A 15,972-nucleotide genomic window follows, 5' to 3' on the forward strand; every position below is an offset into this window, starting at 1 on the left:
AGTATCTCAGCAGCTGTAACAGGTTCAACAAACTTTCTCTGCGGAAATCCCCCAATTTCAAAATGGCAACCCTGGCAACAATTTGAGCTGAATGTCCCAGTTTTTTTTTGTTAAGTGTTATATGAGACCCTGTACTTTTGTTATAAATGATAATTTCCAATTGAATTCAAGAACTTTAATGATATACTCCAAAACATTAACACTGAGGTCTATGAAAAAACAATTGGTTGGTTGGTCCCTAAAAACTCTGGTTCTGACTATGCAGTAAGTATTCATCTAGACTGAATTACATGTCGTACTTTAATTTAGAGGATTATCGTACATTTTATCAACTGATTTATATTCTATTTAAATATAAAACAGGCGAGCTATGTTTTTGCTTGTTTTCTTTAATTCTCTGTACTGATAAAGCTGCTCCAAACAATTTATTAAATTTATTAATTATTTATTAATTTTTTACTGAATCACATATAAATGTGTCTACTTATATACATGTTCAGGTACATTATAAATCTTAGTCTTGTAGAGGACCAATATTTCAATACTATCTTCATTTATAAACAATTCCACACATTCCAATCAGAGTACAAAATTGTAAATAATTTCAAAAAAAGCATGCTTATTAGTAATTAGCGAAATAGTATACATGCTGATATACAAATATATATAAACGTATTAAACAAATTGACAACCATTCCAGTATATAAATACATGACAATTTATGTAAAATTACTCCTGTAACCAATAGCAACCAATCATTTTTAGGTACAAACATGCTGAAGTGTAAAAAAAAAAAAAAAAAAAATTCAAAAGTTCAAAAATCATCTTTAGACATTTACATGCTAATGATGCTTTGTTTTATCAAAATAGTACATTTGCCAAACAAAAACATGTTTCTGTTGCCCAGGTATTAATTTATCTAGAAAGGTGTTTAATATACATATTCTGTTTCCATGTGTGATGAGAAATGTCTGATGAACACAGCATATATGTTTTGTACCTGAACAGCTTGTCACACCTGTAACAACTTGTCACATCTATAACACCTGGTCACACATATAACAACTGGTCACATCTATAACAACTTGTCACATCTATAACACCTGGTCACACATATAACAACTGGTCACACCTATAACTGGTCACATCTATAACAACTGGTCACACCTATAACAGGTCACACCTATAACAACTGGTCACACCTATAACAACTGGTCACACCTATAACAACTGGTCACACCTATAACTGGTCACATCTATAACAACTGGTCACACCTATAATAACTGGTCACACCTATAATAACTGGTCACACCTATAACAACTGGTCACACCTATAATAACTGGTCACATCTATAACAACTGGTCACACCTATAACAACTGGTCACACCTTTAATAACTGGTCACACCTATAACACCTGGTCACACCTATACTAACTGGTCACATCTATAACAACTGGTCACACCTATAACAACTGGTCACACCTTTAATAACTGGTCACACCTATAATAACTGGTCACATCTATAACAACTGGTCACACCTATAATTGGTCACACCTATAATAACTGGTCACATCTATAACAACTGGTCACACTTATAATAACTGGTCACATCTATAACACCTGGTCACACATATAACAACTGGTCACACCTATAATAACTGGTCACATCTATAACAACTGGTCACATCTATTATAATTTATCACATCTATTATAACTGGTCACATCTAAAATAACTGGTTACAACCATAACACCTGATCACATCTATTGCTAGTCACATGTATAACAACTGGTCATTGTTTGTTCATAATACATATTTGGCCATTGTTTCACAGACGTTGAGTTATTATCAACGGTTCCTTTTCATGTCAGTATCCTTGTGTTAATTTAGATGATGCAGTTTGTCATGTTCATGCCTATCAACAGAATAGCATGGTTTATTCCTATGATCAACATACAACAAGCAAACTGGGTATTGTTAAAGCAATGCGTGTCATCTACTGGCCCAGACTCAAAATAGTAACAGTGACCTTGACCTCAGAACCCTGAACCTTTAACTTGTCATAGATATATATTAAGGTCATTTGTCACTGTGCAAAGTTTGATACATGTGTCATACAACTAACCACCACAAATTGACAAAATATATGTGTCATACAACTAACTACCACAAACTGACAAAATATATCAACTGCAAAAAGGAGTACAGACCAAAAATTCAGTGATTCATTTTTTTTTAATGCGATGAAGGCAAAGAGAATGGATCTGCTTTTCCAACAGAAACACCAAGGTGTTTTCACTCAATCCTATTTCAATTTTCATATGACCTCTGATGCTGCTTGGATATGACTTGATCAGAGAAAAATTACTTGTCTTTTATTGCTGTTGCTGAAGCACACTTAGTTTTAAACAAAATGACCTTGATCTCAGAATTTATATTTTTTTTTTTAGAAACAGGTGTTCTGGAAAAGTTAATCAGAAAATGGTACAGTGCTGCTTATGTAGCTGTACAGATTTTAAGAGCAAAAATTTGATTCATTTTATTGATTTCCAGACCTCAAAATAGCAAAGAGTTATATCTTTTGATTAATACAAGAGGCCAAGAGGGCCTGTATTGCTCACCTGGATACATGTATATCAGGGAGTTTTAATGGCAAAACACTCCCATTTAAGTTATATATTACAAACAAATACTTTCCCAGTCTGTGATCTGGAATTCAGTAACATTGTATTATAGTCAACACTTTCCTTTATCTTACATTAAATTTTCTGGTTCCAAACATTTGGACTTAAAAAATAACTGCAAGGGAGCAAAATATACATCATACATTTACTATGATGCAAATCTTAGTTTTCTTCTACTTCAATATTTGCTAGACTAATTGAAATGTAAGTATTATACCAGAACAATACTTATATTGTAGCTTTGATTGGATGATTAAAATCTTAATTACCTCCCCTACCAACAGCCAGTGTCATTATCAGTGATCCACATTGTCATTGACCTTCGGACCCATATGACCTTGACCTCTGATCAAGTGACCTTGGTCATTGGTCCAGTTAAATTCCATGTTGAATTGTTGCTTCATAATGTTATAACAAAACATTCATCAGTGTAAAGATACAGAATTTGACCTTGACCTTTTTGCCCAATGACCTAGCTTACATTTGACCTTGATTATTGACCTCAGTATGTATTTTTGTGAACTGAAAATCTTGACCAAATTGTGTGTAAATCGGTCAATAAATATTGAAGTGAACTACTGATAACACAATCTGTGTGGATAGACAGACAAACGGATGGACACAGATAGAGTGATTTCTATAGGGCACCCATGTCTCCAATATGGGGAAATAATTATAATTAAGAAAAATCTTGTCATTTCTACAAAAGGATTAACCAAATTTTCTCTTTATACTATTTTGCAACAAACATATTCAGATATCCATCTTATTTTGGTGATTATCAGTCACCTAGCCTTGTCAAATTTAACTGACTTGCATAATAATTAACTAAATTGATTTTAGACCTACCGTAATTATGATTATCTGTCCAAAATGAAAACATTGCTCCGTTCCCAGTATCACCATAATGTGACTGATGTCAATTAGCGTGATGGATGTCACCATAAGGGTGACAGAAGTCATGGATGTCAACAATAGGGTGACCGAAGTCACCATTAAAGTGACTAAGGTGTCACCATTAGCATGACTTATGTCACAATTGGCATGACTTATGTCACAATTGGCGTGACTGGCATTACCATTAGGGTGACTGGTGTCATCATAAGTATAAAAGGTCTAGCAGGTCTGCTGTCACTACCCCGGTTCTCATTATGAAGACATGACATTCCTATGATTTTATGAGAATTATCATGGCAGGTGTTATCAAAGAAGCAGAAGACTCTTCTAAAACAACGTACCAGCCTTATTCTGTTCCGTTTTAATGGTCGTAATGCTTATCTTTAGCTTGTTAATATTTTATGCTGGTATTATCGACTTTGAGTCGGAATAACAATTTGTAATATTGATATCACTTGTTGTTTTGGTATTGTTAATGTGTATACGACCCCACTGAAAATGTCAGCGGGATCCCAATGGGATTTCTACTCCAATTTTCAATGGGAGATATCACTCATTATCAGCATTACATTACACTATAAGATATAATGTTCAAAAAAAGTTCATAAGCCGTCACCATATCATAAAATGCATTATATCTAAAATTTGGTTCTTCTGTAAAATTTCAACCAACTACTCCTCATCATGCATAGATTTTAACATGACATAATTGTTGAGTTCCTCTATATTTGATTTTTAGCTCCATATATAACACAAAACCTTCACAGGAAAAACAAAATCCTTTTCATTAACCTTGAATACCCAAAATGAGAAAATGTCTCCTTGATGTATACAACCTCATTCAACTAGAATTGCAGACTCTTAATTAATTACCCTAAATGAAAATATTTTCAAAATGTTCCAGGTGAAAGTGTTTTAGTTGTTCAGAGATTAAGATCAACTGGTGTCATTGATCCTCAAATATAAGTATCCAGACCATTTTGGTGCTGAAATACTGCAACAAATGTACATTCTACACCGAAGGACTGGCGCGGGTCCTCTGGCTTAAATACGGTTTACCATGCACAGCCTAAAACGTTTCCGGTAATTCTACTGAACCTTCCTCGGTAAGGTTTGGAAAAAACTACACATTTTTTATTTTTGTGTGTTGTTTCAAATAATTCCGTGACAATTGAAGTCATTTAAGGGTCAAACAATAATTAAATGTAATACTTGATCAGGTTGCGCTTGAATTGCAATATTTACAAAATATCACAAATACAATTTGCATATTGCTATTCTTCATTTAAAAAAAAAAAAAAATTGCCCAAAAATTACTGGAAACATCATTGGCATTCCATCGTTTACAATCTAAGAGACAAATCGGAATTAAAATGAGTTTTTAAACATGATTGAGTTTCGGTGAGACTTACCTATTGTTTGGAGTGTGAAGAAGATGACGCTACTTAGTAGCACGAGACGAATGATGTCCTTGTCCACCGTATTTAACGTATTCCAGAATATCATTGACAAACCTTGCAATTAAAAAATTATAACATAAATTTCAAAACAAGAATTAAATTAACAATATGTCTCACCTGTCCTATTCTGGTAATAAGATAAATTTAATTTAAATTAAAAAATCTATTGTTTTTTTTCCCGAAAATGACCTCATATATTCACTTGTTAGTATAGAAGCCCCCTGTATACATTAAAGACATGTATAAATTTTGATGCATTGCAAAACAAATATCTGAAATTCTTTTAATTCATCTAAATGTCATTTATTTTTACCCCCAAAATCTCTCTTTTTCTGAAAAGACTTAATTCAAATTTTGATGTAAGCTAATTTGTTAATCAAATGGAGAAGCAATAGAAATGTTACGTCAATTTCTCAAAATCAAAGGTTTTTAACAAATACAGCAAAAAAAATAAAATTCATGGGTGTGTTGAAAGGTCTATACTACAAGGCAATTAGATCAATACTTGAATAACTTTGATACTTTTTGAGAAATTGAGCTAAACATAAAACTTTAAAGCCCAAATTCCCAGCATCCCAAATTTCAAGGTCACTTAATTTGACATACATTCTGTAAATGAAGACTGTGGTGAGATTATTTGATCAAAAGCTTACTGTTATTCCATGGGTACCAGGCAGGCATATTTGTCCCATTAAAGATGAGAAAAAAATTCATGTTTTCCAAACGGAAGCCACTGCTATAAATACTCACATATCAATGCCGTTCCGTACAGTCGTACAGGTAAACGGAGATTTTTTCCCTCGTCTGTCTCAAATGTCGAGTCAAACAGATGTGCGGGGAACATGAAAGCCTGCGAAAACAAAAACATGAAGTTGATTACATACAACATGACATTGTAACAATACTTTTATATGTGACATTGAGTTCGCAAAATTTAATTATACTATATAATCTTATAGTATGAACGATTTATAAATGAATTTTCATGAATTTGTTAATAAGCTGATAATTTTAACAAAACATACTGAAATATTTTGTTTTGAAGTTGCTTTTCACAAAATATTTTCATTATTTTCCTTTGCCAATATCTGTAGAAAAGTCAAAAGTTATTTGCAACATGAATTTTTTGCTATGCCATTTTAACATTACTTTGGTAATTAAGCATGTTAAGGAACATGGTTTTGCAGTGAATAAGGTTTGTAGTTAATATTTATTCCTTCCAACATACATATAATGGTAAATTACTTAAATATCTGGAAGGAAATTCTGAATAAAAAATCTAGAATTTCCTCCCAGATTATTTAAGTAATTAAAGTAATTAAATAAAGATTAAATTAAGTAATTAAAGTAATAAACATCTGAAATTTTCATCAAAATCCATCTTTGAAAGAAGTCAGGGTAATAGACAGAAAAATGTTGGAAGATACAAATGATTTAGTAAAATTCAACGTTGCAAACTCAATCATACTGTTATGGAGTCATTAAATCAAGACTTTCAGGGGTAAGTGATCAACTTAAGGTAAAATGGAGATTGTTCTCTAACATATTACATGATCTAATCATGATACCAGTGTATATAATTCATATAATTTAGCATGGCTTAATTGTTAATTCAACACTTTTTGTTTTATTTCGCACCAAAGACATAATTCAATGACTTCTTCAAGACATTTTAATCAAATTCAAAGTCTTCCAAGGCAATGACACTGAATTTCAAGACTATTTGAGCAAAGGATTAAAATTTGAGGATTTCATATGTATGGGAACCATGTTATAGAAAATTATGGATGCATCCACAAATTCAGCACATTTTTTTCTGAATAAATATATTATAATATACGTACCCATACTGCTATTGCTGAGAATACTATGGCCAGGAATATATGCCATATTCTTAGGCCTGGCGGCAATCTCACATACAGTTGGTCGCTGTGACCTAAAATCTGGCTCAACTGCAAAAAATAACAAGGTCACGGTTGATTTTCATTACAAGTAAACTTACCTGAAAATTATGAGGCAACAAAAATGTTACAAATATTTTCTCAGTGAGTGAGACTTAACACAAAGAATTGAACTCTGAAAATAAAATCAATCTTTTTCTTTTTCCGGTATTTTCTCAGTGAGTGAGACTTAACACAAAGAATTGAACTCTGAAAATAAAATCAATCTTTTTCTTTTTCCGGTTTTCTTAACAATTATCTCATTGAATTATTGATTATTGAATTAAAACTTCTTTAATGGATAGTCTAAATAAAATTATGCTTTGTTATATGTTTTGCTTGTCCCATTTGTCAATATCATAAGCATTTTATGTGGGTATTCAAAGATATATTTGAAAAGACTAATGAAATTCACTGATTTTGAAGTCGTCCAGAAATTTGAGGTTTTTATCCAAAAAGTACAAAAATTGTAGAAATGTCAGTAACGAGTGTAATGCATTCAGCTATACATCCCATGATGCACCTATAAACCAAGTTTGGTTGCTCTAGCCTTTAGAGTTTGTCAGAAACAGCCTAATATGCAAGAGCTAAACGCAAAACCTTATAATGGTGATTTTTTTCTCTAAGTCCAGAAATTTAAATTTTTACCCCAAAAATGCAGAAATCCATGACGTACTTTTAGTTTAGTAGGCTTTACTACCTTTGCTACATTTATGATTGAGATTTTGTTGGTGTAGTTTTGTCAGAAACAGAGATAAACGCAAAACCTTAATATTGTTGATGCCGTCGTCGGAAAGCAAAGCATATCTGCTGCTTTTAAGACATCCGTCAGAGAAGACACAATTACAAGAGTAAGTAAGCAACATTCTAAAATTTATAACCAGGAAGCTTCAGACACTGTAATATAATTAATGGGCGAACATTAAGCAGGCTGGGTTTTACCAGACCAGATTCCTTCACAGAACACATCAAACTGGAGCAGAAATTGTGATATATTGTTACAGAGAGACATGATCTTGTGCTGCAGTATAAATTTTCTTTTAGATGCACTTTTAGCTGTACAAGCAAACTTCATTAAGCGAGATATAATCAATCTGGTTATCAATTAAGCTAATTATCTAGGCAGTGTCTTCAGCAGAAGTGTTTTGAATTGTTGTCTGTATAATATAATGAGGTAATGTATGATGCTACAGTGTAGAAGGCAATGGGCATTTCGGTGTGATAACACTGTAAAGTATTGTTAGTAGCATATAGCCCAATCATCTGTCTACATGAGGATGTATAACCTCAATCAAACAAACAACAACAAAAAAGGGCCTTAAACATCATCAGACTCCATTCCACTTTCGATGATCAATATTTAATATAATTGACAGGTTTTATAAACAAGCCTTAAGTAATTGTCCACTGAGTTTTGATCTATTTTGGCAGATTGTATTCCTATGACATAGGCCGCAGGCCCTATCAAGTCTCTAGACTTCTTAGTTAGTGAGAAGAAATCAGTTAAAGATTTTAGCATATCTGACCCCTGTGACCTTGAATGAAGGTCAAGGTAATTCATTTTAACAATATTGATAGCTCTTTATTCCAGCATGCTTCACTGCCCAATATCAAGTTCCTGGGCCTCCTGCTGAATGAGAGTATGTCATTTCAAATATTTAGCATATTTGACTCTTGTAACCTTAAATGAAGGTCAAGGTAATTCATTTGAACAATCTTAATAGCCATAAGATACCCTAGCATGTTATAAGCTTAATATCAGTTCTCTAGGTCTTTTGGTGAGTGAGAAGAAGATTTTCAAAGATTTTAGCAACCTTGACCCCAGTGACCTTGAATAAGATAATGTCATTCATTTGAATAATCATCCCAAAAGAGAATACAAATGCAAGAGAATTGAGCAATAATGACCCTTTGAGTCAGATGATCCACAAAATATAGTGTTGTTATTGACCAAATCTGGTGGCAGTGTTATTTTTAATTAGTATCTAATTAATAATAATTATATATATAGATTGCGCTGACCAAGAACCAAATTATTTTTGTTATTATTAATTAGTATCTAATTAATTATAGCATCAAATTGTAGTCAGTATGTACAAAATTATAAATATTGAGCTGATCATCGACCAAAATCAATTTGAACCTTGTGTTCATGTTCTCAACTTAATCAATTTACTGTCACCAACGAAACATCAGATTCGCTCAAGTTGTCAAAATATAATGTCATATTGAAATAAAGGATTCAACGGAATCAGGGCCAGAAAATCCAATCAGATGACCGATGAATGCATATTTGTGGACCCGAAGACCTTCATTTGAACACTACATCACAAACCCACATAATGTACATGGAGGGCTTCCTATTGGATAACGGACATTAACTACAGTGACACAGTCATATACATGTAGGGGAAGTGGATCAGATTTAAAGGAGTACTTTCAGGAAATCTACAGCTTAACATTCCATATATATAGAAAATATTGCTACAATTTGCACTGTAATATGTAAAAGTGAGATAATATAAATAAGAGGCCCAATGGGCTTGTATATCTTTCCTCTGCAACTGAAGTTAATCTATGTCATTTATGTGAATGCAATGTTAAATTTCTCAATTGTTAAAGTAGGATTTAGATACTTTTTGAGCAACAGATCTGAACGTAAAACTTTAAAGTGAAATGTTGACAAGGACACGATGCACTGCCGTCGGAAAAGTAGCAAGGGCACCATATACTTTGCTTTGCAAATTGGTCACAGAATCTTAAAAACATGACAATTGTACAAACAAGAGATGTATGGGCCTTTATGGTCATCTAACTCTAAAAGACCACAGTATTATTGTAGTATACATAATCATTAGCAAGTATAATGGTACTATTAGTCATGGTGGCCATCTTGGATCTCAGATCGACCCAAAAATCACAACTCTTGATCAGGACCATCTAAAGATCATTTCAGGAAAGTTAGAACTGAATCCCACAGGTGGAACTTAAGAAGATGTTTAAAATGTGTTTTTCAAGATGGCTGCCATGATGGCCATCTTGGTTTTCAGACTGACCCAAAACTAACAAGCATGGTCAGGACTATCTCAGGTAAGTCTTAGCTGAATTCCACTTTGAAAAGAAGTTTGAAATGTTAACATTTTATAGATGGTGACCACCATTTTATCTCTTTTATACTAGTATATATAATAAGCTGACCCAAATTACTTAACATACTGACCTTTGACCTGTGAACATCCCCATCGTCAGTTTCCCCAACGCCAAGTAATTTTCTTGTCTTTAGTCGGCTGTGTAGGTCTCCACTGCTGTGCTTTCTGAAAAATACAAAAAGAATAAATGAAATTGAATGTCATCCTTCACAATCTAGTCTATCCTGGATTGATAATAGTTGCGCTTTCTAAACAGACGAGCAATTTGTGACATTAATGTTTCACAAAATAGATAATGCAATAAGCTAGTGTTTTTCTATAATAGTTGCAGCAACAAATTTCAGCTGAAAAATCAAAACAGAATTTTAAAATTCTATTAGTAACAAGAGGCCCATTTGGCCTTCATGGTCATCTGACTTTAACAGACCTTAGTACTATCATAGTATACATACTTATTAGCTGTATGTTGTTACCTGAAAACAACTGTGCAATATTGTATGTTAGCCATGGTGGCCATCTTGAATTTCAGACCAAATAGAGACAACTTCCTGGTCACCTCGTTTTCACCTGACCCAATCTGGTCATATGACAGCAGCCATTTAATCTCAGATCTCAACTCTTATTTTACACAATTTTATACTAGAAACTTTCAGAGTAAGGAGAAAGAAGTTTGCACTTTTAAAAAATAATTATTAAGAAATCAATCAGTTATTAACTTCCCAGTACTTTGAGTGGAACTTATGAAGCAATTTGCGATTAAAATCCCATTGATGGATTTAACCTCTTAAATCTGATTCGTTATACAAAATTATTTCCGCTGTGGGTCACCATGTCACAAATCACCCTCTTTCATTGCATACAAATTCTGGTATCTCCTCATTTGCATGAAAACTTTTCTAATTAAATTTTGAATAACTGCAAACATGACTGAAAATTAAACCTAGCAAGTGAATTTCATTGTTCTTCCTGAAGGAAAATTGTCCAATTGTTCAATAAGAATTATCAGTGTGGGGATTATATTTAATGTTTCACAGTCAAGACGTTACAAAAGTCCATAGGACAAATCTGTTGTCCCAGTCCATAGGACAAATCTTTTGTCCCAGGTTTGTCCCAGTCCATAGGACAAATCTATTGTCCCAGTTTTGCCCCAGTCCATAGGACAAATCTGTTGTCCCAGTCCATAGGACAAATCTATTGTCCCAGTTTTGTCCCAGTCCATAGGACAAATCTGTTGTCCCAGTCCATAGGACAAATCTGTTGTCCAAGCCCAAAGGACAAATCTGTTGTCCCAGTCCATAGGACAAATCTTTTGTCCCAGGTTTGTCCCAGTCCATAGGACAAATCTATTGTCCTAGTTTTGTCCCAGTCCATAGGACAAATCTGTTGTCCCAGTCCATAGGACAAATCTATTGTCCCAGTTTTGTCCCAGTCCATAGGACAAATCTATTGTCCCCAAGTCCATAGGACAAATCTGTTGTCCCAGTTCATAGGACAAATCTTTTGTCCCAGTCCATAGGACAAATCTATTGTCCCCGTTCTGTCCCAGTCCCCGATTTGCATCATTATTTGAATTCATAGCCCTCCCATCAGATCAATTTCCCAGAATCTCTCTGGAAACGGACTTCCAGTCGGTTTGATTACAATTATATATGGTTGATGGTGAAAAGGCGAATTCTGTCTGGCAGACACCATCATTTATACGATGATATAGCCGTCACAAGTCCTGACCATTTATACTTAAATCTGCCTCTAGCTGAATGTCCCTTACATCAAGTGTGCTCAGTGCAAATTAATATGTCGTTAAAGGTCCAATTTGTTGGCTGGATGTACGATCGTAATAAGATTTTAACACAAGGACATCCAAAGGACAATCGTCTTTTACCATGGAATATTTCCTTGATCCATCATTGACTACTATAGGTAGCTATTCATAAAGATAATTAGCCAAATTTTGTGGTCATTTCTATTTTATAGATCTGGTCAGATAGATTTCTCAACAAGCTTTAGGCTGTCCTAGGCTAATCACAGTTTTGCCATACTGGAACTTAATTATTCCGACTTTCATCAGCTGAGGTTTGTGTAAGTGGTCATATAGGCTCACGTCTTAGTCCAAAGTCAGACTACTGGTGCCTGACCAGGGTTTCATGCCACTGTGTCCAGGTGTGTTATTTCAGTATGATAGCACTATAAAAATATGACATCATTTGTGGCAATATAATGAATTGTATATATATATATACCTACTACATAATACAAAATTAAGGTTGTTTTTTTTCGAAAAAACAACCAAAAAGCCTCAATCATTTGCGATAGTATGGAAGCACACTGAATACATTAAAGACATGTGTAAATATTGATGCATTGCCAAAAAAATTACTATCAAATTTCACAACCATTCACTTTCAAAATTCACCTAAATGTCATTTCACCCAAAAAAGCATGCACTCTTTTCTGAAAAGTGAGAAGACGATTCATCTGATTTATTATACGTTCCATTTTGGATATAAACTAATTTGTAAATCAATTGGAAAGGCAATATATCAATTTATCAAAATCCAAGGAACCATTCACTTTCAAAATTCGCCCTAAATGTCATTTTTTCCCAAAAAGCATGCACTCTTTCTGAAAAGTGCAAAATGCAGCAAAAACTTAAAATTCCAATAATCTGTAGAGAGTGTTGAGATGTCCATACTTCAATGCAATTTTATCTCAAGTTTAGTTAAAACAAAATTGACACTTTTTGAGAAACTTAACTATTAAATAAGCTGAACACAAAACCTTAAAGTCCAGATTTCCAGCATCCCTAATTTCCAGTCAATGGACCATAAATTCTAGATGATATTCCATAAATGAAGGCTGTGTTGAGATGTCCACTATGTGATCTAACTATATTTATCAAGTTTGGTTGAAATTGGACTTTATCGCAGACAATACATAAATCATTGTGTACAAGTACATCTAGCGCAGGACATGAACATTTTGAGCACAGGTCATTTAAACTTCCTTTAAAACTTTAAAGAATTCTTAAATATTGATTGGCAAGCATTATACTGATCTTGATTTGATTTGATTTGAACACTCAGGACACATTAGAATGTGCTACAAGATCCTCTATCATACTTTTTGACAATTTGTATAATAATGTATTTTTTTACCTGAAAAGCAGCTTCCACATATGATTCACAGCATCAGTAGTCATGATAAAACCTCAAGTAATTTTAAAATAATCCAAAGAACTTTCGAACAAATAAATCTTGATGTTGATGAGAAGAAAATCAAATCTTTATCCACAAAACTTCAAAACCAATAGATTAAATCCAAGTCAGCAGAATGTCAGATGATTTATAATTCACAATTTTCAACAATAATTTCCATTGACCAGCTATCTCTTCACATTGATCTTGTCACTCAAACAAAGTTTGATATCAATTATTAAATCAACCCTTATAAGTTTTACTTTTATTAGATGTGGCCGTGATAGAATTTCCGTGTCAGAACTTTTGAAAACTTTTCCTAACCTCTATCTATAGTACCACAGCTGACCATACCAATAAAACTCCCTCTCTACAGCAAGGTGTGATGGAAAAGCTGACCGTTAAAACTCCCTCTCTACAGCAAGGTGTGATGGAAATTCAGTCCTAGTGGGGCTTGTTTGAGCGGTAATATGAACTGCCATTGGTGGAAATCAATAAATCCGAAGGGATATAAATGTCGCCCAACACTCATAAACTAGACACCAAAGGCAAATGGTGGTCAGTACAATATCTCAGCAGTTATCTTAACTGATTTTTTGCTGATTATTATTGTAACTGGACACATAAAAATGTTTCGATAATGGCCCATGTTTCCGACTGGACATTAATTTCCAGTGGATTTTCCAGAGAGTGTTAAAAGGCAATACTATACAGATCATTGCATGAGCATGACCAGTTAAACAGTTGTCCGGAAGATGGACAGCGGATAATGGACACCTAAAATTACCTTGGACAAGGGATTATGGACACATGAAATTATGGGGTAAACAATAGCTATAGAAATATAGACATCTTATAACCCAGTGATCACATGGACAGTGAAATCAGATTAAATATATCAAAATACATTTAAAAACCTTCTACAGATAAATACATCATAACTATAAACATGAAAGAGAAGAGGTTTAAATTTAATGAACACATCTGAGGTAAACATCTTAAATTTATTCCTTTGATTTATTTCATTTAAAATCCGGTGATTATTTTAACTGCAACATGATTCTATTTTCACTGATCAGTCTTAAATAGTAATTTTTTTTTTTTCTCCATTTTAATTCTAGTTTACCAAAACTTTTTCACTTTTACTTCAGAGAAACGAAAGTAGGTAGGCCTACCAGAAGATTTATTACATATGAGAGGAATAGGGTAAACTCAGGCCCTCGACCAGACTCGACCAGATACACACGACCAGCACCTGTATATACAGTTTAAAATAGAACTTATTTATCACTTTGTTTTCTGAGGCTGTAATGTCTTCATGGATAACAGAAAAAAGGTCCACATGGGCCTGTATAATCACCTCACATGTCTGTGAAGTGAGATGGAAATGTATTGTAATATTGTATTTATAATTTGATAAGAAGTTATATCATCACAGCTTATATAACTTTTACCATTGACTAAGAAACATGGATGAAGAAACATGGATTAAGAAACATTGGCTAAGACACATTGATTAAAACATACTGTCTAAGAAATAATGTCTAAGACACAATGACTAAGAAACACTGACTTAGAAACACTAAGGCACATTGACTAAGGCACATTGACTAAGACACATTGGCCAAGACACAATGACTAAGACACATTGCCTAAGACACATTGACTAAGACACATTGCCTAAGACACATTGACTAAGACACATTGACTAAGACACATTGCCTAAGACACATTACCTAAGACACATTACCTAAGACACATTGACTAAGACACATTGCCTAAGACACATTACCTAAGACACATTGACTAAGACACATTGACTAAGACACATTGCCTAAGACACATTGACTAAGAAACACTGACTAAAACACATCAACTAAGCATTGACTAATTGTTTGTATCTTGTTAGTCGACCCCACTCTAAGTTTGTTGTGATCATAAAGATAGTATAATATGCAAACAACAAAATCACTGTTATAAATACATCATGTTTAAATATTATATGTGGACTATGATCTGCATATATATAAAGGCAGCTTTTGCCTGCCCCCAGAATAAACTAAGTTAAACAAAGTATACATGTTTAGAATTCAAATGTTGTTAATGAATATATCTACTGCCTTTAGACTATCAGGCATTGAAAAGAACAAGAGTTATCTTTCTTGATTCACAGCCTGACAGATGTGAGTGTGCAGTGTAGACGCTTGTAAAAATATATGAACAGTATCATGTCTATTTTGATTTTGTATGATTCCATAGCTGTTTTGAAAGTCCACTATTGATTTCTTGTCATGTTGGAGAAGTTTTATGACAACAATGATTTTTATCCTTCAAAAACGATACATTTCTTTATTGCAGGGTACACTGCACTTCTAGTGTGCGACAGCTGTCCGTTACTTAAAGTAGATATATATATCAATATGATGTCATATCACCCTAGACCGGGGGTGGGGGTGGGGTTGGGGGTGAGGGTGGGATTGGGGTTGGTGATGGGGGGTACAAATACTATCTCTCTATGATCCAACCACACTAACTATGTGTGTTGTTGGTTTAGTTTATTTTGTTTAACGTCCTATTAACAGCCAGGGTCATTGAAGGACATGCCAGGTTTTGGAGGTGGAGGAAAGCTGGAGTACCCGGAGAAA

The 15,972-nt window shown here is 33.7% G+C and overlaps 1 protein-coding gene across 7 annotated transcripts in view; it reads right to left on the reverse strand.

Moving 5' to 3' along the window:
- The window catches only part of LOC117336793 (tumor protein p53-inducible protein 11-like), a 241,434-nt gene that overhangs the window by 9,780 nt on the left and 215,682 nt on the right, over window positions 1-15,972 (reverse strand). For all 7 annotated transcript variants that reach the window (XM_033897444.1, XM_033897439.1, XM_033897438.1 and 4 more), the window contains exons 2-5: window positions 10,205-10,298; window positions 6,889-6,996; window positions 5,795-5,894; window positions 4,997-5,098 (exon numbers count right to left, since the gene is read on the reverse strand). In XM_033897444.1, coding sequence (XP_033753335.1) covers window positions 4,997-5,098; window positions 5,795-5,894; window positions 6,889-6,996; window positions 10,205-10,298 — 404 coding nt within the window. The remainder of the gene's footprint in view (window positions 1-4,996; window positions 5,099-5,794; window positions 5,895-6,888; window positions 6,997-10,204; window positions 10,299-15,972) is intronic.

Source organism: Pecten maximus, chromosome 10, assembly GCF_902652985.1.
Source record: "Pecten maximus chromosome 10, xPecMax1.1, whole genome shotgun sequence".
NCBI lineage: Eukaryota > Metazoa > Mollusca > Bivalvia > Pectinida > Pectinidae > Pecten > Pecten maximus.